This window comes from Numenius arquata, chromosome 32 (assembly GCF_964106895.1).
Source record: "Numenius arquata chromosome 32, bNumArq3.hap1.1, whole genome shotgun sequence".
Lineage (NCBI taxonomy): Eukaryota > Metazoa > Chordata > Aves > Charadriiformes > Scolopacidae > Numenius > Numenius arquata.
This window is the reverse complement of record NC_133607.1, coordinates 791,804-816,081: the sequence shown is the minus strand read 5'-3', so window position 1 is coordinate 816,081 and position 24,278 is coordinate 791,804. Positions and strand designations below refer to the sequence as shown.

General features: G+C 54.8%; 1 protein-coding gene across 1 annotated transcript in view; it reads left to right on the top strand.

Annotated features, from left to right (window-relative positions):
* The window catches only part of LOC141476429 (scavenger receptor cysteine-rich domain-containing protein DMBT1-like), a 74,168-nt gene that overhangs the window by 19,746 nt on the left and 30,144 nt on the right, over window positions 1-24,278 (top strand). The window contains exons 12-25 of the mRNA XM_074165107.1: window positions 6,141-6,491; window positions 6,614-6,934; window positions 7,742-8,044; window positions 8,430-8,753; window positions 9,090-9,413; window positions 9,682-10,005; window positions 11,027-11,365; window positions 12,025-12,354; window positions 14,324-14,647; window positions 15,768-16,091; window positions 16,281-16,610; window positions 17,165-17,499; window positions 18,042-18,354; window positions 18,730-19,059. Coding sequence (XP_074021208.1) covers window positions 6,141-6,491; window positions 6,614-6,934; window positions 7,742-8,044; window positions 8,430-8,753; window positions 9,090-9,413; window positions 9,682-10,005; window positions 11,027-11,365; window positions 12,025-12,354; window positions 14,324-14,647; window positions 15,768-16,091; window positions 16,281-16,610; window positions 17,165-17,499; window positions 18,042-18,354; window positions 18,730-19,059 — 4,572 coding nt within the window. The remainder of the gene's footprint in view (window positions 1-6,140; window positions 6,492-6,613; window positions 6,935-7,741; window positions 8,045-8,429; window positions 8,754-9,089; window positions 9,414-9,681; window positions 10,006-11,026; window positions 11,366-12,024; window positions 12,355-14,323; window positions 14,648-15,767; window positions 16,092-16,280; window positions 16,611-17,164; window positions 17,500-18,041; window positions 18,355-18,729; window positions 19,060-24,278) is intronic.

Here is a 24,278-nt window from a genome sequence, read left to right as displayed (position 1 = left end):
CCTCCATGCAGAGCTGAAGTCCCTTAGTCTCCAAGCAAGGCCTTCTCAGAATAACCCATATCTGGTCCTCTGGGTAGGCTCCAGAATCCTAACTCCAGACTCCTCTTATTCCCAGCCCTATAGCCCCCTATAATTCCTATAACCCCCTGCAGTGGCACCCAGTGCCATCACCCTCACTGCATTCCCAGGGGAATCATACCTTTTCTCCTAATCTCCCATGGAAGTGCGGACTACTGACTGATCCAGGAGCAAGGGAGCAGGGTGCTCTCCTGCACTGTACAAAAACAGCCTTTGCAAAATGAGGAGTGCGCATAAACACCCTTCCAGAATGGGGTGAAAAGTCCCTCACCCACTGTTTTTATTCAACCCACTTCCAAATACCAGTAAAACCCTTAAACCTGAAAGATCGAGAATGCAGCATTATAGAGATTCAGGGATATGGAATGACTTGGTGAGGTGGAAGTGGTGGAAGAAAAGGCCCCTTGGTTATAGAGGGATTGCAGATGACCAGGTCAGATACAGGAGACTCAAGATTCCTAACGTTGGGTGAGATATTGTCCTGGCCACCAACAAGGAAGGGTCATTAAGGTTCCTAATGGAGCAACCCAGGTCTGAGCCCCAAAACATCCACCACTTTGGGGAAGCCAGGAGAGTCCATGGTCTGAGGAATGTCCCAGTGCCATGGGAGGGAATGAAGGGACCACAAGCTTGGCCGGGTTGTAGTGAAGGTGTGCCTTGCAAGCCAAGCTGATCTCTGCACAAGGACATGGAAAGGAAAAGATGCATGTAATGAAAGAGTCACAGCATGTGACAGCCCTGAGGGCTGAGAACAGCACTAAGAAGAAGGACTTGGGGGTGTTGGTGGATGAGAAGCTCAACATGAGCTGGCAACATGTGCTGACAGCCCAGAAGGCCAACTGTATCCTGGGCTGCATCAAAAGAAGCATGACCAGCAGGGCGAGGAGGTGATTCTCCTCTTCTGCTCTGCTCTGCTGAGACCCCACCTGGAGTACTGCATCCAGCTTTGGAGTCCTCAGCACAAGAAGGACATGGACTTGTTAGAGCAAGTCCAGAGGAGGGCCACAAAGATGATCAGAGGGCTGGAGCACCTCTGCTGTGAGAACAGGCTGAGAGAGTTGGGGTTGTTTAGCCTGGAGAAGAAGCTCCAGGGATAGCTTATAGCTCCTTCCAGTACTTAAAGAGAGCCTACAAGAAAGCTGGAGAGGGACTTTATACAAGGGCATTTAGTGATAGGACAAGGGGTAATGATTTTAAACTGGAAGAGATTTAGATGAGATCTCAGGAAGAAATTCTTTGCTGTGAGGGTGGTGAGAGCCTGGCCCAGGTTGCCCAGAGAAGCTGTGGCTGCCCCATCCCTGGAGGGGTTCAAGACCAGGCTGGATGGGACTTTGAGCAACCTGGTCTAGTGGGAGGCGTCTCTGCCCAGGGCAGGGGCATTGGAACTCAATGATCTTTAAGGTCCCTTCCAATCTAAACCACTCAATGATTCTATATATTTCAATGCCCTTCAGATCTACCTCCCACATCTCCTTCCCTCCCAGCCAGCGGCTTGCAGCTGTGACCTGTTTGCATCTTGCTACTTGTCCTAAGCTTTAGCCATAGACCTCCCCTGGCTGGGGATGGTCCTGTCAACATGTGGCCGCAAGGTCAGCTTCTGTTGCTCCACGGACATCCACCACGCCTGAGACTTCAAGGTTTCTCATCCTCCTGCTGGTACTTGAGCCTTATCTTCCTGCTGGCTGCCCCAGCAGACCTGGTCATCCCGCCTTGCTTGTCCCAAAGCTTACATCAAAGGCCCAGGGCTTCACCTAGCTCTGCATAAAGTGTCCTGAGAATAGGAGAAAACAGGACTTTGGACCCAGCCTTGTGGAATAAAATATGTTCACCATTTGGAGAAGGTTTTTGTAATAAAGCTGGAATGAGTTCATGCTCTTCAGGGCCCTGACATGCAGGATCAGCACCTGCTAGATCCCAGATCGGGCCACGAGTTACTCTGCAGAGTTGCTCTGCATAGACTGAAGTATCTCAAGAAGGGGTTTCAGACTTCCCAGGGGGACACTACACCCAAGTTCAAAATGAGCAGAAGGGACAGAGGACACAACTCACTTCCAGAGCGGCTGTTTGTCCAAACTGAAAACAGCCCCAGCAGAAGCTCCCTGGCCCAGAACTGCATCAGCCATGTCAGGCTATGACAGTTCACAGCATTTCTGTGCCGGGAGTCTCTTTGCTGCTGGCTTGTTTGTTTGCAAAGGAGGGGAACAAAGTCCTTGGGCTCACTGAGCCTCAGTACAAATGAATACAGCCACCTTTCCTGACTGCTCTACTTTTTATGAGATTAGTTTTGACTCATTTCCAGCCTAACTTTCACCGGCTTATTCTTGTGTCTTTGTGTAGTACACCTCTTTTTTCCTTTTGTTCTCCAGCCCTAGCTCTGCATGCCTCTAGGGTTTGGGTTTCTCCTATTTGATCTTCCTGCAGGCAGCAATCTACTCTCCACTCCACTACCCCTTTCAGGTTTTGCCAGGCTGAAGAGGTTAAACTCAGCCTGAGACCTTCCTGGCCATGCTGTCCTCTTCCCAGTACATGCTCCAGTTTTGCTTCTTATTTTTGCACAGACATGGGCAGAACCATCCACCCTGTTTCTGGCAGGGGTCACATCCTTGCCCAATGCAAGCCCCATCTTCAAGGCACCACCAGCACAACACCCACCTCCATCTGAACGCTCCCATTTGCAGTAATGAGTGATGTTAATTTGATTACCCTTTTGCAAAACACATTCTTTCCAGCAGCACAATGCTCTGCCTTCGGGCCCCTTCCTTGCACAATGTCAGCGTGCCACCACGCACTGAAGGGATGGGAGGACAGCAAACTCTTCCATCCTCTCAGCATATGCTTGGGGCAGCGATTTGCAAGGGACATGTGTGGAGCATCATCAGCATAACAGCAATTGGGAAGCAAACTGCGAATCCAAAAGGGACCCTTGGGTTCTTGCAGGTGCAGACACAGGAGGATATGACAATGGCAGTTCCCCTTGTTTTCCAAACCTGACTGAGCTGTCCAAAGCACGGCAAGGTGGGTGAGACCCTTTCTCATCACAGATGTTTTCCAGGCTCACCTGATGGCAAACAGCTACAGTGCAGGTGCTGGCTCCAGCCTTCTGCAATAAAGCCATTTTCAGCCTGTGGTAACCTATTTTCTTGCAGTGGATGTTCCCTCACCTCAAAACCCAACCAGCCACTTTCTAATGAAGCTAACGTAGCTATATTTCCCTAGGTTTGTGCATAAAGGCTTGATTCAGCTTGTCGAAAGTAGATATCTTGTACCAGGGCAGCCAAGATGCCCACAGGGATTGGCACGTATGAGACAGGACCTGAGCGTCAAGCGGGTTTTGTTTGCTCCATGTTTTCCTGGAACAGCTCTCTGTTTCGCAAGCTGATGACAAGACTGGCTGCTGCATGGGGCAGCGCGTCACCTCCTGGCAGAGCTTCACAGGAGGTGAAGCTCCCAGGGGGGAGCAGGACAGAGGAGGAGTGCTCTCTGCAGAAGTCCCATTTCGCCCTCCCAGTTTTCCAGTGGGACACTGGGCTCAGCTGGCCTCTCTCACAAGGACAATCCACTCCAGCCTCCAGCCTGTGGCCAGGCTGTGAACATGGGGATGCCGAGCGATCTCCATCCCTCGTCCAGCCACCCTTGGGGCAGAAAACCCACCTGTGGAGGGGCCAAGAGTGCAGGGACCCTTCTCCTGATGGCGTGCCTTTGGGGTGAGTGGTGTTTGCCTTCACTGCTGACTGCAGGGAGCCCATCTGCCACGCTGGCTCCTTCAGCCAGTTCAACTAACACTTTGTGGGGAACAGCAGAGGCTGGTTGGGGTCCTGGGGTTCACTCCGGGATCTTGGGCAATGGGCAATGGTTTATGATGGCTTTGGAGTTGGGTGAAAGGGTTTTTTATGCTGTCAGGAGCTCATCTATCTCTCCTGCACTCCAAGAGCCATGCACTGCAGGTCTACTTCTGCACAGATGGTTTTATCCCATAATCAAAGGCTTGTGCCCCATAATTAAAGGCTTGAGAGCATTACGAGAGTGGAGGGAAGCTCGCCCGATGCTGAAGCTGTCTCACAGCTGGTCACAGCCTCCTCCCCTGCTTTAATCTTGGCTTATCCCAGAACGTACGTGGCAAACTCATGGCATTGCAGCATGGAGGGGGCTTGGTCAAACCCAACAGCATTCTGCATTTACAAGGGAGGCTCTCCGCACAATGGAGAGGTGAGCAAGGAGGGACCCACGTTGCCAGGACAAGGCTGGGTGGCTCATGGCTGTGCAGCACAAGGAACTGATATTTGTGGGGCTAAGGGGGCAGACGGGCAAGATGCTGGCAAGAGATATGACCCTTGTGCTCAGGCAGAGCTGTAAGAAAGCTGTAGACCCTACAAGTCCCTCATCCACAGCCATGGTTTGCTCTCAGACATTGGTGCAAGGATGGGGAAGGGCTCTGCTCCAAAAGCAGTATCATGCTGATGGTTAATGGCAGCTTCGCTTTGGAAATGGTTAAGGGAGGGCTTTGGGCTTTGTCCAAGCTGCCCCAGCTCAGAGCATAAGCTGGTTATTTGAGCTGGACAACCTTCTTAGTGCTGTTTCACATTTACAAAAGGCACAAGCAGAAACATTCTGATCAGGATTGGAGTGAACAAAATTAGGAACATGCTTTCCCTGCGGGTAGGGATATTGTTTTAATTTCCAGGCTGATTAGTTGCTAAGGGCAGTTTGTACTGCTGCCTCTTGGAACTAAAATTTTGCTTTAACTTGCTTGGGTTTTCTCTTTCTTTGGTGATCTATTCATGAACAGTATAATCTTCCCACTTTTTTGGGGAAATCCTGCTCCTGGAAATTTCAGTACAGTCTTTGTCTCTGCAACACTCAGTATCTCCTGGCTGGCTGGAGACATCTGGGCTGGGACTTGTCAATGGTCAATGCACTCACGATCAGGCAGTGCTTGCAAGAAACATGCTGAGGAGTATATCAGCTCTGCTAAGTCTCAGATGCTGGGCTGATTTACTGCTAAGACAGGGTAGCCTCATGGCTCCTAGTAAAAATAAGGAAGCAGAGCAAAAAGCGCATGGGGAAAGCACGGAAAGGATGAAACAGAAGAGCCAGCCATCATCAGGACTGTGCTCTTTGCCTGGAGACCCAGTGCCTGGAATGCATCTGGTTCAGCCTCCTTGTAAAAGTGAATTTTCAGGGGTGGCTTGGCAAAGACACTTTATTGCAAAGACTTTTTATTGAAAGACGCTTTCCTGCTCCCCGCTGTGCAGCCCGAATGAAAGAGCTGAGCTACACACTCCTGTACCCAGCATGCCACAGCTGCCCAGATGCCGTTCGTATTTGAATGACCCAGGGATTTGATTTTTAACCTGTTTCTTACTCTTTCTGGCCCCTGTGACTTCCCAAGTCCTGCGTCTGGCCTCTTGCTTGCTGGTAGTCGGATCCACACACAGATCAGTGCCTGAGCGCTTCAGAAATCATTATCTGTGGTCAAAAAGCTTATTTACACAATGCAATCATATCCTTCTTGAACTTTTTTTTTTTTTCCTGCTGACCCAGTTGTGCTCTCCATGTGACTAATGTCCAGTTACAGCTCCTTTCTACACGGTCTCCCTTTGGTTAGTGCTCTTGCCTATGGGACCTGTGGCAATCTCATGCCATGGGTCTTCATATTGCCTTAGTTCAAGCACTTTTCCTCTCGTCCTCACAAGCTTGCCATGCAGCTGGACCCCAAGGCATTACCCACTCTTGATGGCGAAGTTCTGTCTTTGCTGCTGGTACAAAAGCACACATAAGCTCAAATGCCCATTTTTTTCTGCCTATTACGTGAACAAGAAAGGGGCTCCTGGGGTGTGGGATCCACACTGTGGTTAATTCAGGCATTTAGATGCAGAGATGGGGCTCAGTTGCCTACAAACGGATGCCCAGGGACATCTGAGATGTCCAGAGACGGTGTGGGATTGTCAACATCACCTCTGAAATCCTTTTTGGGGGGCAAGAGCTATCTCAAATGCGTGAGTAGCCAAGCCCCATCCACCCCCAGGGTTTCACCTCTTCTCTTTCCCCTCTTGGTTTGGCAGGCACAGCCGCTGAGAGCCCAGGGGAGCTTCTTCGCCTGGTGGGTGGCCCTGACCGCTGCGCTGGGCGGGTGGAGGTGCTCCACAACGGGACATGGGGGACAGTGTGTGACGATGGCTGGGGTTTCCCTGAGGGCCAGGTTGTGTGCAGGCAGCTGGGCTGCGGGACAGTGCTCTCGGTGGCACCAGGAGTTCGGTACGGAGAAGGAACGGGACAGATCTGGTTAGACGAGGTCAACTGCACTGGGGAGGAAAGGAACCTCTCCGAATGCCGAGCCAGATCATGGGGGGAACACAACTGTCACCACGTGGAGGATGCCAGTGTGGAGTGCTCAGGTAGCCCGGGACAGCAGCCCTCCAGCTGTGCACCACCTCCACCCCTCCATCCCTTCACGCTGTACTGGTGGTGATGCACAACCGTTCTCTGACTGTTCCCTTTGGGGCACCCACAGACTCCAGCATAACTGCCCTGGGCACCCTCCAGCTGTTCAACGGCCCCAACCGCTGCGCTGGGAGGGTGGAGGTGCTCCACAACCACAGGTGGGGGACGGTCTGCGATGATGGCTGGGACCTGGTGGACGCGGAGGTCGTGTGTCGGCAGCTGGGCTGTGGCACAGCTCTGTCGGCCACCAGTGGGGCTCGCTTCGGGAGGGGCCACGATCCCATCTGGTTGGACGAGGTGAACTGCACTGGCACAGAGGACAGCCTCTTTCACTGTCGGGCCAGCAAGTGGGGCGACAACAACTGCTTCCACGGGGAGGATGCTGGAGTCATATGTTCAGGTAACTCACCTCAAGATGCAAGAGGGGTCAATGTCAGACTTTCTGGGTTTCCTAAGGGATCACGGGATAGGTCCTGCTTTCCCCCCAAGGGTGCTTGCCCATGGCGCGCAAGTCAACCTGCAAAGCCTTCACCCATCTCCCACTGCTGTGTATCCAGTGCTGGATCCACAGGCTGCCCAGAGAGTTTGTGGAGTCTCCTTCTCTGGAGATATTCAAAATGCACCTGGACGACAACCTGTACAACATGCTCTGGGTGATCTTGCTCTGGCAGTGGGTTTGGACTGGATGATGTCTGGAGGTCCCTTCCAACCTCAACTATTCTGTGATTCTGTGATTATAAGCTGCAGGAACAGCAGGTTTTTTTGTTTGCAGTCGTGTGCATGAATTACAGAGAACCTACCTCAAAGCCTGGTTTGCTTTGAGGGCAAAGCTTTCTGCAGGTATAACTCACCCTCCCCAGTTCCTGCCCGCCCAAGCAGGTCAGGTCTGTTTTGTCCATCACCTGTACTTCAGGGCTTTTGATGAAGGTTTTGATGCATATGTAACTCAGCTCTTTTATTTGGGCAGTGCAGCAGGGAGCAAGGAAGTGCCTTTGCATTAACGTCACTTTGCAATAACGCACCTTTGCAATAAAGCCACTTTGCAAAGACACCCCTAGAAATTCACTTTTAGGAGGATGAGGACTGAGTGCATTGTGAGCACTCAGTCTCCAGTTTGGCGCTTACCATGCATGGAGGACACATCAGAGGCAGCCGTAGTTCTCCCGGTGCACTTACCCTTGCATGTTGTTGGCAGCTTCGGGGATGTCCGTGGCTTCTGAACTCCGCCTGGCCAATGGTTCGACGCACTGCGAAGGCAGGGTGGAGGTCACCCACAATGGCACCTGGGCAGCCCTGTGTGATGAGGGATGGGGTCTGGCCGAGGCTCGAGTGGTGTGCAGGCAGCTGGGCTGCGGGAGAGCGCTGTCAGCACCCGTCGGGTCGCGTTTTGGGCAAGGACCCAAACAAACATGGCCCAACAGTGTGAGCTGCGTGGGCACAGAGACTGCCTTCTCTGCATGCAAGGCGAAGCCCCAGGGCAACACCACTTGTCACCGTGGGAGAGAAGCTGGCGTGGTGTGTGCAGGTAACCCCCTTGGGAGTGACATGGCACAAGAAGTGGTAGGTCTTGGCCCATCACATTGATTTTTCACCTCTACAAGCAGCCCCAGACAATGAGCCCTCTTGATGGGTGTTTTCATCACAGGATGTCTAGGGGGTTGGAGAAATTTTGGGCATCCTCCTGGAAGGGACAGTGCTGATGCCAATGGGTGGGATGCTGCCATGGTGCAGCTTGCAGCCTCTCGCCCTTTAGCCAGCAGACACTGGGGATCAGCCAGCTCCTTTATGAGGTGATTAGACGAGCCTGCAGCGCTTGGTGCAACACTCAGTGACCTGAGAAGGTTCCAGGGCAGTTTTCCTTACCCAGGGGTTGCAGCATGCTGGCGCTTCCCCTTATTGCCCTGTTTTAGGTAACTCGGAGGGCGACCAGGTCCGGCTGGTGAACTATGGCAGCCGCTGTGCTGGCAGAGTGGAGGTCTTCCATAACAAGCAGTGGGGAACTGTGTGCGATGACAACTGGGACCTGCTGGACGCCGAGGTTGTCTGCCGGCAGCTGGACTGTGGGCGAGCGCTGTCAGCCCCTGGTGGGGCTCAGTTCGGGCGTGGGGTCGGCATCATCTGGATGGATGAGACGAACTGCACGGGGATGGAGAGCACACTGTCTGCCTGCCGGGCCCGGCCGTGGGGCATCAATAATTGCTACCATGGGGAAGACGCTGGTGTGGTTTGCTCAGGTTACCAAGGCTCCTTTGGCATCGCTCCACACAAGGTGGTGGGAGGGGGAGGGTGTGTCATGATGGCAGGTCTGCACCCCCGGGTATGACTAGGGGTCAGCATTGGCAGCCAGTGGGGATTTCCTGCACCCTCCCTGCACCTGATGGTTCCATCAGATGATGGTGCTCCTGGGTTGAAGTTTTGGGTGGTGATGGGGAGTCCTCCTGTTTTTCCCTCCTCTGCTTTTTGACAACTTGAAGAGGGGCCAGGAGTTTAACTGCAATATCATAAGGACAGAGAGAAACTGGCCACCATCTGAAGGCATTAATGAATCTCTCGGATGTTTGCAGACTCAGTCATCCCTGAGCCAGCTCAGCTCCGGCTGGCAAATGGCTCACATCGCTGTGCTGGCAGAGTTGAGGTGTTTCACCAGGAGGAGTGGGGAGCCGTCTGCAACCATGGCTGGGATAAGAAGGACGCTGAGGTCGTGTGCCAGCAGCTGGGCTGTGGGACGGCGCTGCCAGCATCGGAGGGGGTGGACTTTGGCACCGGACCCCTGCGTGTCTTGCTGGACAATGTGAACTGCCAGGGGACAGAGTTGACCCTTACAAAATGCCAGGCGAGCCCATGGGGAGAGAGCAGCTGCAGCCATGGAAAACACGCCAGTGTGGTATGCTCAGGTGGGTTTCACTCCAGCCCCAGCAGTGGGTCAGGAGGTACCAGTAATTTTCCCCATCCATCTTGGGAGGAAGGTACCAGCTTCACCCCTCTTGCTGCTGGGTCAAGTACCCCGAAGCCCTTTGAGAAGTGTCTCCACAGAGTGGGGATGAGATGCTGTGCGTTCAGAGGCCATGGGACCATGCAGCCCTGGTGACGTGCCGAAACGCGGGGTCCTTCCTCTTCCTGTAGAGGGGCTTTGAGCATCTCTCTGCCTGTTTGCAGGCTCAGCTGTTTCCAGCTTTGCCCCTATCCGGCTGGTGGATGGCCCAGGTCACTGCGCTGGGAGGGTTGAGGTGTTTCACAAGGAGAAATGGGGGACGGTGTGCGATGACAGCTGGGACTTTGCGGATGCTAAAGTGGTGTGCCGGCAACTGGACTGCGGGGTGGTGATATCGGCTCCACGGCGGGCTTACTTCGGTGAGGGACAGGGACCCATCTGGCTAGATGATGTGCGCTGCATGGGGACGGAGGCTGCCCTCTCTGAATGCAGAGCCAAGAGCTGGGGTGTCCATGGATGTGAGCACGGAGAAGATGCCAGCGTGGTATGCTCAGGTAACCACCACCTGTTGTGGCACTGGGAGCACTGGGGCAAATCTTCCCACGGTCCTTGACTCTGCAAAGGCTTGCAATGAAGGAACAGTTTGCAGCCAGCCTGGAGAGCCTTTGCTTTGAAATCAGCCCCTCATGGTCCATCCTGGTGGAAGAGGGCAACACCTGTACACAGATGTTAAAGTCTGAGAAATACAAATGCCCTGCCCATTTGCACTGCTGTCACTAAAAATATGGTCTCTGGCCTTTGACTGATGTTGTTTATCACAAATCCTAGCAGTTAGCATGAGCCAGAGACCATTCCCATCAGGCAAACTACGACATGGCCACCTACTTCTTCACGGAGGTGCAGACTCCTGTATGAATGGGTCTTCTCCTATTATAGTCATGGAGGACCATCCGACACCTTTGGTTGATCCATGGTAGATGTACCCTATGATGCTCAGAGCTTCATGGGCCCATGAAAGCCCATCTTCCATCCCTCTATCTCCTCTCCAGCTCTGACTTTCTGCCAGAGGAGCCCCAAACCCCGTTTTAGTGGCTGTTAAGAAGCTGGGGCCACTGGGTTGCTTGAAATCAGAATGGACTTTGCTTAATATCCGTTTGTCAGTGACCAAGATAGCCAGCATTGAATTCAGTCATCCCAGCGTGGGAAGGTAGCATCTCACCCTAGATGGACTAAGAGATCCTACAGGAAAACCTGTGCCCTTCAGGAGCAGCAGCTGGAGGGCAGACGAGGTATCCCAGGAGTCCCAAATGGCACAAAGATGCCCACATCTTGGCAACTGGACCCTGCCCCGCTTTAGGAGGGCAAACTATATAAGGTCCGTTGACTACAGTCTGATCAAGCCCATGCTAATCAAGCCTTGAGCACCACTTTAGCCAGTTCACATCACACCTCAAAGCTCATCTCTGTCGTCGCAAGAGCATCCTTGAACCCCAAAGGTTGCTCAGCCTCTGGTGTAAACCCGTTGTTGGGGCAGAAGATATCTCCTTAACGTGTGTATACTCTCTGGTGTTGTAGGATCGGGCATTTCTGACCTTGGTAGCCTCCGCCTGGTGAACGGCTCAGACTCGTGCTCCGGCAGAGTTGAAGTGTTTCATGATCAGCGCTGGGGGGGCATCTGCACTGATGGCTGGGACCTGGCTGAAGCTCAAGTGGTGTGTCGGCAGCTGGGCTGTGGGGCGGCACACTCAGCGGCGGGGTCTACCCAGTTTGGGACAGGAGATGGCCTGATCTGGGTGGATGCTGTGGAGTGCACCGGGACGGAGGGGGCCCTCTTCGAATGCAAGGTCAAGTTCTGGGGTGCCAAGAGCTGCAAGTCGAAGGGGCATGCAGGTGTCTCGTGCTCTGTGGCCACAGGTCAGTGGCGGTGAGTCAGGGATCAGTCCTCCCTTGGGGGAGGCCGTGCAGTCTGACTAAATTCGCCCACCCACCTCCTCCTTGTCCTGGCTCAACCACCCCTTGTTTCTGCAGTCCCACCAGGGAGCACAAGGTATTTTCCATTTCAAGGTCTACCGGTCCGTGGCTTCCCTGAAGCAAAGTACTTGGAATTCCCACAAATCCCAAGGGAATTCCCACAAATCCCAAGCCTGCAAAGTGTAGTCTTTCCCTCACACCCAAAGAGCCCTGGCACACCAACAGGGCTGAAGCTGCCCCTGTGAGTTTTTTTGATCCGTGCTACTGCACAGCTTCTAATCCTTGGGTAGGCCCTTCTCCTCACCAAGCTCAGGTGCACGAGGCACTTGGTGCCTCCCTGCCTGCTTGTTCCCATGAGGATACTCACATCATGGGATCACCTCAGTAACTTGGCCAGGTTGACAACCTACAGGCATGGTCCTAGCAGGCTTGTCCCAAAAGGTGTTCATGCATGCACACCCAGGGTGCAGCAGTAGCAGAGGTGCTACATGTTGGTGGACACCTTGCAAGACCTTTTGCAAGGGGAGGTCCACCACGTTGCCAGCCACTGGACAGGCAGGCATTTCTGGCCAGGATTTATTGTCCTCCCATTCTGTTTTTAGACCTGGACCTAGGGAGCTCAGAAGTCCTGCGGCTGGTGAACAGCCCACACCGCTGTGCCGGGAGAGTGGAGGTCTTTCACAACCAGCAGTGGGGGACCATCTGTGATGATGGCTGGGACCTGAAGGACGCAGCCGTGGTGTGCCGGCAGCTGGGCTGTGGGACGGCCATGTCAGCCCCAGGTTCATCTGGTTTTGGGCAAGGATCTGGCCCCATCTGGCTAGATGGGGTGAGTTGCCTTGGGACAGAAGCGACACTTGCTGAATGCTCGTTCAAGCCTTGGGGACACCATGCATGTAACCACATAGAAGACGCCAGCGTTGTGTGCTCAGGTAATCATCACCACTTGTTTTCACTGTAAGAGAGACCAAGCCCCATCCTTCTGCAGGCTGCGAACAGTTTTGGAACAAGCTGACCAGAAGTTGCCCAGATTGGTAGAAACCTCATTGAAATACGGTGTTCAGAGACAAGGAGAAATATGATAAGCTGGGAAAAAAGCAACATGGCTTAAGACATGCCTCAGTGTCTGATACTACTGGAGGCATTAAGAGGTTTTCATGGGGTGAAGCACCTGCACCCTTGGGGAGCAGTAGCTGGAGGGTGCATGGGAGCTGCTCGAGTGGCAGCCGATGTGACTGCTCCCTGCCCCAGCTCAAGAGCAGGTAGAGCATCTCTATGAAATGCCATAATGTGGAGATAAATGCAGAAAGATGCACAGGAACCTGCTGCTCTATGTGACACACCATTTCTGAGCTATCTGCTGCCAGTCTAACTGTGTCCTTAGAAGGTCAACCTCCACAGACAGGTCAACATGGCAGTTAGAAGCAGTCAGGACAGGAACAGTCAGGAATAGATCCTTTTCCATTTCCTCTAGGGTGAGAAGTTATCTTTATTGATGACCTGGATAAGGGGATTGAGTGCACCCTCAGTAAGTTTGCAGATGACACCAAGCTAGGTGGGAGTGGTGATCTGCTTGTGGGTCGGAAGGCTCTACAGAGGGACCTGGAAAGGTTGGATCAATGGGCCAAGGCCAATGGGATGAGGTTTAATAAGGCCACATGCCGGGTCCTGCATTTCGGTCACAACAACCCCAGGCAACGCTACAGGTTGCGGGAAGAGTGGCTGGAAAACTGCCCAGCAGAAAAGGACCTGGGGGTGTTGGTGGACAGCCGGCTTCACATGAGCCAGCAGTGTGCCCAAGTGGCCAAGAAGGCCAACGGCATCCTGGTCTGTATGAGGAACAGTGTGGCCAGCAGGAGTAGGGCAGTGATGGTGCCTCTGTACTGGGCACTGGTGAGGCCTCACCTCGAGGGCTGTGTTCAGTTCTGGGTCCCTCACTCCAGGAAGGACATTGAGCTGCTGGAGCACGTCCAGAGGAGAGCCACCAAGCTGGTGAGGGGTCTGGAGAACAAGTCATATGAGGAGAGGCTGAGGGAACTGGGCATGTTTAGTTTGGAGAAGAGGAGGCTGAGGGGGGACCTCATTGCCCTCTACAACTCCCTGAAAGGAGGGTGTAGAGAGGTGGGTGTTGCCCTCTTCTCCCAAGGGAATAATGACAGGACCAGAGGAAATGGTCTGAAGTTGGGGCTGGGGAGGTTTAGGTTAGATATTAGGAAGAATTACTTTACTGAGAGGGTGGTCAGGCACTGGAACAGTCTGCCCAGGGAGGTGGTGGAGTCACCATCCCTGGAGGTATTTAAGAAATGTGTAGACGTGGCACTTCAGGGCATGCTCTAGTGCCTGAGACTGGTGGGTTTTGTCTGTTTGTGGGGTTTGTTTGTTTGTTTGTTTTGGTTTTTTTTGTTTGTTTGGTTTGGTTTTTGGTGGGGTTTTTTTTGTGGTTGGACTCAATGATCTCAAAGGTCCCTTCCAACCGTCAAGATCCTGTGATTCTGCGAAGTGAGTTGGTGCCAAGTGAACCTGTGTGATGCAGCTTCCAAACAAGGGGGAAGGAAAGAGAGGAGAACAACTGGGCAGGACCCTTGTGATACCTTCTTCCCAGCAGAGTCCCTTAGATGGAGACACATGCACTTTCTCCTGTCCTGGGCTCTGAACCAGGGTGCAACCACCCTCAGGGTGCAGCTGGTAGAAGGGACCTTCTGCAGCTCCTTCCACCCTGCAAAAACCCCTCTGATCACTTTGCTGCAAGTCCCTGCTAAAGAGCAAGGGATGTGCAAGCTCACTGCAGCAACACCATCCAGAACCGCCACAGGGATGTCCTGTCTTCTCCAACCCAGCAGGTGTTAAGATGCACAAACGTTTCCCTAATAATGCCTATTTTTGGGTATTTTTCAGGCTCAGGGATTGCCAGTAGCCCCAGGCTTCGCCTGGTGGGTGGTTTGAGCGAGTGCGCCGGCAGAGTCGAGGTGTTTTATAACAACGAGTGGGGGACAGTCTGTGATGACGGGTGGGACCCGAAGGACGCAGCGGTGGTCTGCCGGCAGCTGGGCTGTGGGGTGGCCCTCTCAGCCCCCGGCTCAGCCCGGTTTGGGTGGGGAGCCGGCCCCATCTGGCTGGATGATGTGAGCTGCACAGGGGAGGAAACCGATTTCTTCGAGTGCCAAGCCAAGACATGGGGCATCCACAACTGCCACCACGGGGAGGATGCTGGTGTGGTGTGCGCAGGTGAGAGCTGGGCTGATGCTGGTGAGAGGCAGAGCTCCTGCCGGTACCCAGGGGCAGGCAGGTGGCCCCTTTTGGAGGAGATACTGCGCGCTGGGCTGGTGTAGTGACTTCTTGCAGCTCTCACCCGTGTGTATCTCCGGGACCTTCATCTCAAGCCAAGAGCAAGGTCCTGCACCTGGGTCAAGGCAACCCCCACTATCAGTACAGACTGGGGGATGAAGGGATGCAGAGCAACCCTGAGGAGAAGGACTTGTGGTGCTTGTGGATGAAAAGCTGTAAATGAGGCAGCAATGTGTGCTCACAGCCCAGAAAGCCAACCGCATCCCGGGCTGCATCAAAAGCCGCATGGCCAGCAGGGCGAGGGAGGGGATTCTGTCCCTCTGCTCTGCTCTTGTGAAACCACCCCTGGCCTACTCGGTCCAGCTTGGGGGTCCTCAGTGCAAGAAAGACACAGACTTCTTGGAGCTGGTCCAGAGGAGGCCATGGAATGGTCAGAGGGCTGGAGCCGCTCTGCTATGGAGAAAGGCTGAGACAGTTGGGGTTGTTCAGCCTGCAGAAGGCTCCAGGGAGACCTTATAGCAGCCTTTCAATATCTAAAGGGGGCTTAGAAGAAAGATGGGGACAGACTTTTTACCGTGGCCTGTAGTGACAGGACAAGGGCAGAAGGTCTTAAACTGAGTGTAAATTTAGATTGAACATAAAGAAGAAATTCTTTGCTGTGAGGGTGGTGAGAGCCTGGCCCAGGTTGCCCAGAGAAGCTGTGGCTGCCCCATCCCTGGAGGTGTTCAAGGTCAGGTTGAACGGGGCTTTGAGCAACCTGGTCTAGTAGAAGATGTCCCTGCCCATGGAATTGGACTGGATGGTCTTTAAAGGTCCCTTCCAACCCAGCCACGCAACATGGCCAGGGTTTTGTCTTCCTTGGTGAAACAGCAGCACCTGGCCATGTCAGTGCCTTTTGTATTCAATGGTATCAATGCCCCAATGCTGACCCTGCCTGGCTCCTCCCTGGAGTCCTGTGGGATGCTGCAGTGGGGCATTGGTCCAGGGATGCAGGTGAGGGGGGTGGTCCAGGGATGTGTGGGTGCCCTGCAACCACCTATTTCCCTCTCCACAATAGCAGGCAACTCCAGCTCAGCCAACCTGCGGCTGGTGAACGGGCCAGACCGCTGTGCTGGGAGGGTGGAGGTGTTCCATGATGAGCAGTGGGGGACGGTCTGCGATGACGGCTGGGACCTGAACGATGCAGCGGTGGTGTGCCGGCAGTTAGGCTGTGGCAGGGCCTCGGCAGCCCCTGGCCGGGCTCGCTTTGGGCAGGGGACAGGGCACATCTGGCTGGATGACGTGGGCTGTTCCGGGAGCGAGGACACCCTTGCCCAGTGCCGAGCTCGTCCCTGGGGACAGAGTAACTGCAACCATGGAGAAGATGCCAGCGTCATATGCTCAGGTATGTACCACTCCTGCAAGACAAGGTGTCCCAGGAGGGCTTGGGGGGGGTCCATCCTGCATCTTGCTACCTTCAAGATGATGGTCAAGCCCTTTCAGGGGTTCGGGGTCCTTTTGTCCCAGCACTGGGCATTGTCGCCAGCACCACGTGTGTCCCCAACCCATCATGATGTTTCTGCGATGCTTCCAGACACCGGTGCAACCAACACATCGACTGTCCGGCTTGTGGATGGCCCACATCACTGCGCTGGGAGGGTGGAGGTCTTTCACAACCAGCAATGGGGGACGGTCTGCGATGATGGCTGGGACCTGAGGGATGCAGCGGTGGTGTGCCGGCAGCTGGGCTGTGGTGAGGCCATCGCGGCCCCGGCAGGGGCTTCCTTTGGGAGAGGGCTAGATCCAATCTGGCTGGACAGGGTCGCCTGCATCGGGGGGGAGAATGTGCTCACAGAGTGTCGGACCAGGCCCTGGGGAATCAACAGCTGCAGCCATGAAGAGGATGCCAGTGTGGTCTGCTCAGGTGATGCTCATTCCTGCAGGCTCCTAGAAGCAGAATTTAGAGCTTTCCCCACCCCCAAAACAAGCTTTCTCCTCTCCAGCCTCACCTCAGGAGCATTGGCTGCAGAAAGGAGATTTGCAGGCCTCATCCCCTTGGCAGATGGCATTAGTCCCCCATTCGCACACCCCAGTAGCTGCCTGATCCATCTGCCCTTTGTGCAGCTGAACAGAAAAAGGGGCAAAGAGAACACTGACACCCAGTTTGGGATGTGGGCTGCACCAAGACTCTGCTGGGTCCCAGCGAGACTTAAGAAGGGGGACTTACTTCTCCCCTTCTCTGTCAGGGACTGAGTCTGGAGGCCTGATGTAGGTGCCTTGTGGTGCTTATGAAGCCCAAGGACCATGCCTGCCTGCATGTCTCTGCAGGCAGGGCTCGGGCCAGGATCTCTCCTCCCGACCCACCGTGGCTGGGCATCTGCCCTAGGTTTGCAACCTGGCCACTGCCACCAGAAAGCCCCCCTTGGGCATGTGGTCATCTTGTCCTCATCCCTACATCTTCTGCTTCTCTGCCTGCAGACCTGGCCAGGGCAGAGATCCGCCTGGCAGAAGGACCAAACCGCTGTGCCGGAAGGGTGGAGGTGTTCCATGATGGGCAGTGGGGGACGGTCTGCGACGACGGCTGGGATCTGAACGAGGCGAGGGTGGTGTGCCGGCAGCTGGGCTGCGGCAGGGCCACTGCAGCCCCTGGTCGGGCTCGCTTTGGGCAGGGGACGAAGCGCATCTGGCTGGATGACATGAGCTGCACTGGGACCGAGGACAACCTTGCCCAGTGCCGAGCTCGTCCCTGGGGAGAGAGCAACTGCAACCATGGAGAAGATGCTGGCGTGGTGTGTTCAGGTACATCCCATCCTGCGATACAGTGCATTGGGGATGGGCACAGGAGGGTCTATCTGGCTGCCTCTGGGGTGATGCTGGCTCCAGAAAGGCATGATTTTTGGGGAAGGGGGCTGGCAAAGGATCATGGTCTCTTGGCCAGGCTTGTCCCCAACCCAGCAACAGGTTCGTACCCCATTCACAAGCAACACCTCATCGAAACCTTCACACACCCCCCCCCCCCCGTGGCACTAAGCAAGCCAAGCCCTGTCTCGAGGGGACCACCCAACCCCAAATCCCCAGCCTGGCCTCCATTGCCTGGTCCACACACTTGCATGGAGGAGACACCACGATTGTAGGGTATGAAAGTGCAACTGAAGTCCATCCCTACAGCCATGCTCCTCTGGAATGACTGGGGGGGTTGCATCCCTTGCTGGGAGGGGACCATAACAACTCTGTATTTGCACTCTGGCTTCTGTTTGGGGATTACTTTTTTTTGGGGGGGGGGAGGTGATGGGTGTCCTGTTCTCCTTTCCTAACTGGCTTTCTCCTGGCAGATGCCAACATCACGGAGGAGGAGGTGCAGGTCCGCTTGGCTGCCGGCCCGAACCACTGTGCTGGGAGAGTGGAGGTGTTTCACCAAGGGCGGTGGGGGACCATCTGCGACGACAGCTGGGATCTAAATGATGCCAAGGTGATCTGCCGGCAGCTGGGCTGCGGGACGGCCGTGTCGGCCCCGGGCTCAGCTCACTTTGGACAAGGCTTGGACCCCATCTGGCTGGATGACGCAGAGTGCACTGGCATGGAGACCACCTTCGCCCAGTGCAGCCTTAGCAGCTGGGGAGTCCACAACTGCAACCACGAGGAAGATGCGGCAGTTGTGTGCTCAGGTGGTCCCCAGGGAGAACGCTCAGATGCCTCAAAAAAGGGTTTTATCCAGGACTGGGAAGCTGGTGGGACATCAGAGATGGGAATCAGAGGTTTCAAGACCAGGCTGGAAGGGGCTTTAAGCAACCTGGTCTAGTGGGAGGTGTCCCTGCTCAGGGCAGGGGGTTGGAATGAGATGATCTATAAGGTCCCTTCCAACTCAAACCATTCTATGATCCTATGAATGACCCTGCAAGAGAGCTGGGGGGGGGTGGGGGGGGGAAGGAGGGGAAGGAAGGCGAATGGTGCAGCAGGTACAGGTGGCAAATGGCATGCGTGCCCCTCTCCATCTACCTGCTGGGTCTTAGGGGACATCTCACCCCCTTTGCTCCCTCTTGCAGGCACAAACCCCTTGCAGGTGCGGGTGCAGGACGGCCCCGGTCCCTGCGCAGGGCGCGTGGAGGTGCTCTACAACGCTACGTGGCACGGGGTGTGCAGCAGCGGCTGGAGCTTGCTGGAAGCTGGGGTGGTCTGCAGGCAGCTGGGCTGTGGGCCAGCCCAGTCGGTGCCCGTCGGAGCCCAGTTCAGCCGGGAGGCCAGCCGTGCCTTGCTGGAGGGGCTGAGCTGCCGGGGGAGCGAGTCGCTGCTCCTGGAGTGCCAGCAGAGAGGGTCAGGTCTGGGGCTGTGCCAGCAGGGCTCGGCGGCCAGCGTGGTGTGCACAGAGCCAAAGGGTGAGAGCCACGATCCTCCACCGTGTCCACACCAGGTGGGGAAGCAGGGGAAGGTCCCAAGGCGAGAAGAAAGTGGAAAAGTGGCACGTTCATCCCAGCCAGTTCTTGAGGGCCTTTTCTGGGGGACACACCTCTGTCACCCTCGGGAGCACCAGAGATGCTTTCCCTGCTCAAAACACACTCATCCCTCCCATTTCTTCTTGAAGCCCAAATTTCCTTCCACACACCCCTTACTCCCTCTCTCCCCCAAACCCTCTGGGCTCCCTCCAGGACCAGCCCTCGTTTCTCTGATGGCTTGTGGTAGAGCTGGGACAACTTTGAAGGATGGGGGAGGGTCAGAAATAGGCTTGTGTGAGGAGCAGCACCCCAAATCCGAAGCGGGAGAACGCATCAGGGAGCTGGTGGAGGCTCTAAGAGCAGCAGGAACATGGAAGGTCACTCCAACCCCTCCACCCCATCGTCCATGTGAAGCTAAATTAAGGAAAGCCCACCTCCAGCACCAGCTGAGCTGCTTTGCTGGGGGGCAGGCTGTGTTAGATGTTAGGTTTTCTCATGCAGTGTTACTGGTCTTGGCTGGAAATGGGACCCCAAGTCCGGTCTCCCCCCAAACCAGGTGCTTCGCCCTCCTGTGCGGTGCTGATTGTGCTGCTGGCCCTGGTGATGCTGCTGAGCGGGGTCCTGCTGTGGCTCAACCTGAAGAGGAGGTGCATGGCTGCAGCCCATGCTGGAGGTGACAGTCACATCCCTCTGTGTGTTGTGTCCTGTTCCCCCCTCCCTCCTCCCCCCCACCTCCAACTTCCAGTCCCTGCTCCGGCCACCCCCAAAGCGCGGGGGGACGCGGAGACAATAATCAGCTCAGTGGCTGCCAGTGGTGACAGCCTAGTGTCCCCTCCATCTCACAGCCCGTCAGCACCCCGGGGTCCAGAGCCCTTCAGCGACGTCCTTCCAGCCCATGGGGGCCATCTACCTCCCCACCAAGGCAGAAGCCCCCGAGGATGCTGACACCGAGACAACGCAGCTCATGAAGGAAGATGCCCCATGATGCCAGCTCGTGCCCCAGGGGTCGCACTGGCCTCCCGCTGCCCCCCCTTTTCCTCAGTCCACTTTCCCAAAGACTCCAAAGCAGCAGCTGACGGGCAGGACACTTCAAAACCAGCTGGTATCAGTGACTTACATGAGGAGCACCAAAACAGCTGGCCAAGAGGGGTCTCCCGGTCTGGTGACATTTATTTAACTGGCCTTGATACCACCTGTGCAGTCCCCACTGCTCAGGAGGAGCCCGATGGACCTGGCACGAGGCACAAAGCTGAGCTAAAGGAGCAGAGAACCAGAAGGAGGGGTGCAAAAAAATTAAAAAGGGATCCCCAACCCTCCAGGCATGACAGGTGTGAGTGCTGGGGGGGACATGATGCAAGCTGCTTTTGTGCTTCTCTGCCACGGCTTTCCCCAGACCTTGGATGGAATCAAGACCCCCAGTTCTTGACCACCCCAGGTGCCAGAGCAAAGAGCTTTGCCCCACAACTCCCAATATTCACCTGTCCCACCTGGATGCATTTTGAGGCGGCCACAGAGCCCCATTTTCCTTGCCCCACGCCCCCAACCTGCAACCATCCCTCGGGGACCCAACCGTGGGGAACCTCCCTGCTGAGGCTCATGGGGCACAAGACATGCTCTTTCCTGGGAGCTTGCAGTTCTCCACTGCAACTCCATGCCCAAGGGCATCCTGGTGCAGAGGGACCCCGCTCTCAGGCTCGCCTCAGGGTCCATCAGGCTCACAAACTGAGGGCTGAGTCCCCAAAGCACCTGAGATGATGGGAGGGGGGTCCTGGGGGGTTAGCAAGCAGAGGTCCCAACAGCAGGAGATAACCTTTGCCAAGGGAACTGAGGCCTTCCCTCACAAAGACTGAAGGAAACGTGGATATATTGTGCCCAGTCCTCTCTACAGCTTCCCCGGGGATGAACAACATTCCAAAACTGGGAAAGGCACAGAACCGGAAGCTTTTCCCCATTTCTCCTTCTTGTGATGCTTCAGAGGGGCTGGAGAGCACTGTCCCCAAATCAGGAGTAAAATCAGAGGCAGAGCTGCTTGGGGTCCACCACGTCCAGAAATAAAGTGGAAGCCTTCCACACGAACCCCCCTTGCTCCTCACCCCAGGTGAAGCTGTTCCCTAGATCCTGCCTGAGAAACTCTAGGAGGTCACCACATGCTGGAGCAAACATCTGAAGGTGGATTGGAAAAGCTGGGTAGCGCCAGCATGAGATCAGCCCCCACGACCAAGGGGCCAGGAGGACCGCAGGACATCTAAGCAGCACAAAAACCTGAAATAATTTCCTCCAGCAGCAAGGCCATCCCTCTCCTTGCCAACTACCAAGCTGGTGTTGGCCACAAGGTCATCACTTGGTGACCTTATCCATCGCTTGGTGATGACACAATGCATGATCCCAGTACATGAGAAAAGCCTTAATTCTGAGACGGGCATCTATGGGAGCAGCCACCCTGGGGACTGAGCCACCAGAGACGGTCCTCTCACCTGCTCTGAAATGCAGCAGATGACGAAGGTAAACCTTTGGCCTCCAGGACGCCAAAGGCTGAAGATCCCACAGGGCAGGACGCCCATCAAAGGTTGGGCTTGTCCAACAATGAGAGCACAGTCTAGCTACCACCCACCTAGTGCCACCTGAGATGCCCTCAACCACCCCAGATAATCCCAGGGGGGCTGGCATATAGGGCATAGGGACTATGAGAGATGCAAGCTCTCCTGGAAGAGAAGCTGAAGGCCAACTGGGCACCCCAGATCATCTCTGATGGCCTCAGCTGTTGAATGCAACCCCAGATCTCCATCAGCCATTTGGAGAGCTTCATTGGGCTGCTCCTATATAGGTGACATGCATCTTTGGAGGTGCCTTCAGGTGCATGAGACACACACAGAGGCAAAAATACAATGTGAAAGAGACCTGGAGTGACCTAAATGACACCAGGTAGGCAGCCACCTCCTGCAACCAGCACCATCAGGTGTCCTCCAAATCCCATGTCACAGAATCACAGAATTGTCAGAGTTGGAAGGGACCTCTAAAGATCATCTAGTCCAACTCCCCTGCCAAAGCAGGATTGCCTATAGCACATCACTCAGGACTGCATCCAGGCGGGTCTTGAAGATCTCCAGACAAGGGGACTCCACATCCTCCCTGGGCAGCCTGTTCCAGGGCTCTGGCACCCTCACCGGAAAGTTTTTCCTCGAATTTGAATGGAACTTCCCCTGTTCCAGCTTGTGCCCGTTGCCCCTCGTCCTGTCACTGGGACCCACTGAAAAGAGTCCGGCTCCATCCTCCCTCAAATCACCCTTTAGATACTTAGAAGCATTAATAAGGTCTCCCCTCAGCCTTCTCTTCTCCTGGCTAAAGAGTCCCAGCTCTCTCAGCCTTTCTTCATAAGGGAGATGCTCCAATCCTTGAATCATCCTCGTTGCCCTTCGCTGGACTCTTTCCAGTAGTTCCCTGTCTCTCTTGAATTGGGGAGCCCAGAACTGGACGCAGTATTCCAGTTGTGGCCTCACCAGTGCAGAGTAGAGGGGGAGAATGACTTCCCTCCACCTACTGGTCATGCTCTTCCCTATGCAGCCCAGGATTCCGTTGGCCTTCCTGGCCAAGAGAGCACACGGCTTGCTCATTGTCATTTTGCTGTCTACCAGGACCCCCAGATCTTTCTCTTCGGAACTTGTCTCCAGCAGGTCCACCCCTAACCTGTATTGGTGCCTGACATTCCTCTTCCCCAGGTGCAGGACTCTACACTTTTCCCTGTTGAACCTCATGAGGTTCTTCCTTGCCCAGCTCTCCAGCCTGTCCAGGTCTCTCTGGATGGCAGCACGGCCCTCCGGGGTGTCAGCCACCCCACCCAACTTGGTAACATCAGCAAACTTGCTGAGGATACACTCGGTCCCCTCGTCCAGGTTGCTGATGAATATGTTGAACAAGACTGGACCAAGTATTGACCCCTGGAGGACACCACTGGTTACAGGCCTCCAACTTGAACCTGCTCCATTAACCATTACCCTTTGGGTCCTGTCACACAGCCAGTTCTCAATCCACCTCACTGTCCCCTCATCCAGCCCACGCTTCCTTAGTTTCCCAATGAGGATGTTATGGGAGACAGTGTCAAAAGCCTTGCTGAAATCAAGGTAGATGACATCTGCTGCCCTCCCCTCATCCAGCCAACCAGTTATGGCATCATAGAAAGCTATCAGATTGGTCAAACGTGATTTACCCTTGGTAAACCCATGTTGCCCACTTCCAATAACCCCCCACTCTTCAACTTGTTTGGAGATGACATCTAGAATGAGTCTCTCCATTACCTTCCCAGGGACGGAGGTGAGACTAACTGGTCTGTAGTTCCCTGGGTCCTCCTTCTTGTCCTTTTTGAAGACTGGAGTGATGTTGACCTTCCTCCAGTCTTCAGGCACCTCTTCTGTTCTCCATGACCTTTCAAAGATGGTAAGAGAGTGGCCCAGCGATAACATCTGCCAGCTCTCTCAGCACTCATGGGTGCATCCCATCAGGGCCCATGGACTTATGAATGTCCAGTTTGGCCAAGTGGTCCCGAACCTGGTCCTCCTCTACTGGAGGAAAAACTTCTCTCCATACCCTCCCCCTTGCCTCCAAGGCCAGAGATTCATGAGGGACAGCCTTAGCAGCGAAGACTGAAGAAAAGAAGGCATTCAGCAACTCCGCTTTCTCTGTGTCTTCCACCACTAGGGTGCCCATCTCATTCCTCAGTGGGCCCACATTGTCCCTAATCTTCCTTTTTCTGTTTACACACTGAAAAAAACCCTTTTTGTTATTCTTAACTGTAGCGGCCAAGATGAGCTCAGCTTGAGCCTTGGCCCTTCTAATTTCCCCCCTGCATATCTTCACCGCTTCCTGGTGTTTCTCCTTGCCTGCCAGGCCCCTTTTCCAAGGATCATAAACCTTCTTTTTGTTCCTGAGCTCCAGCCAAAGCTCTCTATTTAGCCAGGCTGGTCTTCTTCCCTTCCTGCTTGTTTTTTGGGACTTGGGTATGGCTCTTTCCTGCGCTTTTAAGAGTGCTTCCTTGAAGTACGACCAGCCTTCCTGGGCACCTTTGCCCTTCAGGACTGTCTCCCAAGGGACACTTTCAACCATGCTCCTGAAGAGGCCAAAGTCTGCCCTTCGGAAGTCCAAGGTGGCAGTTTTGCTGGCCCCCCGCC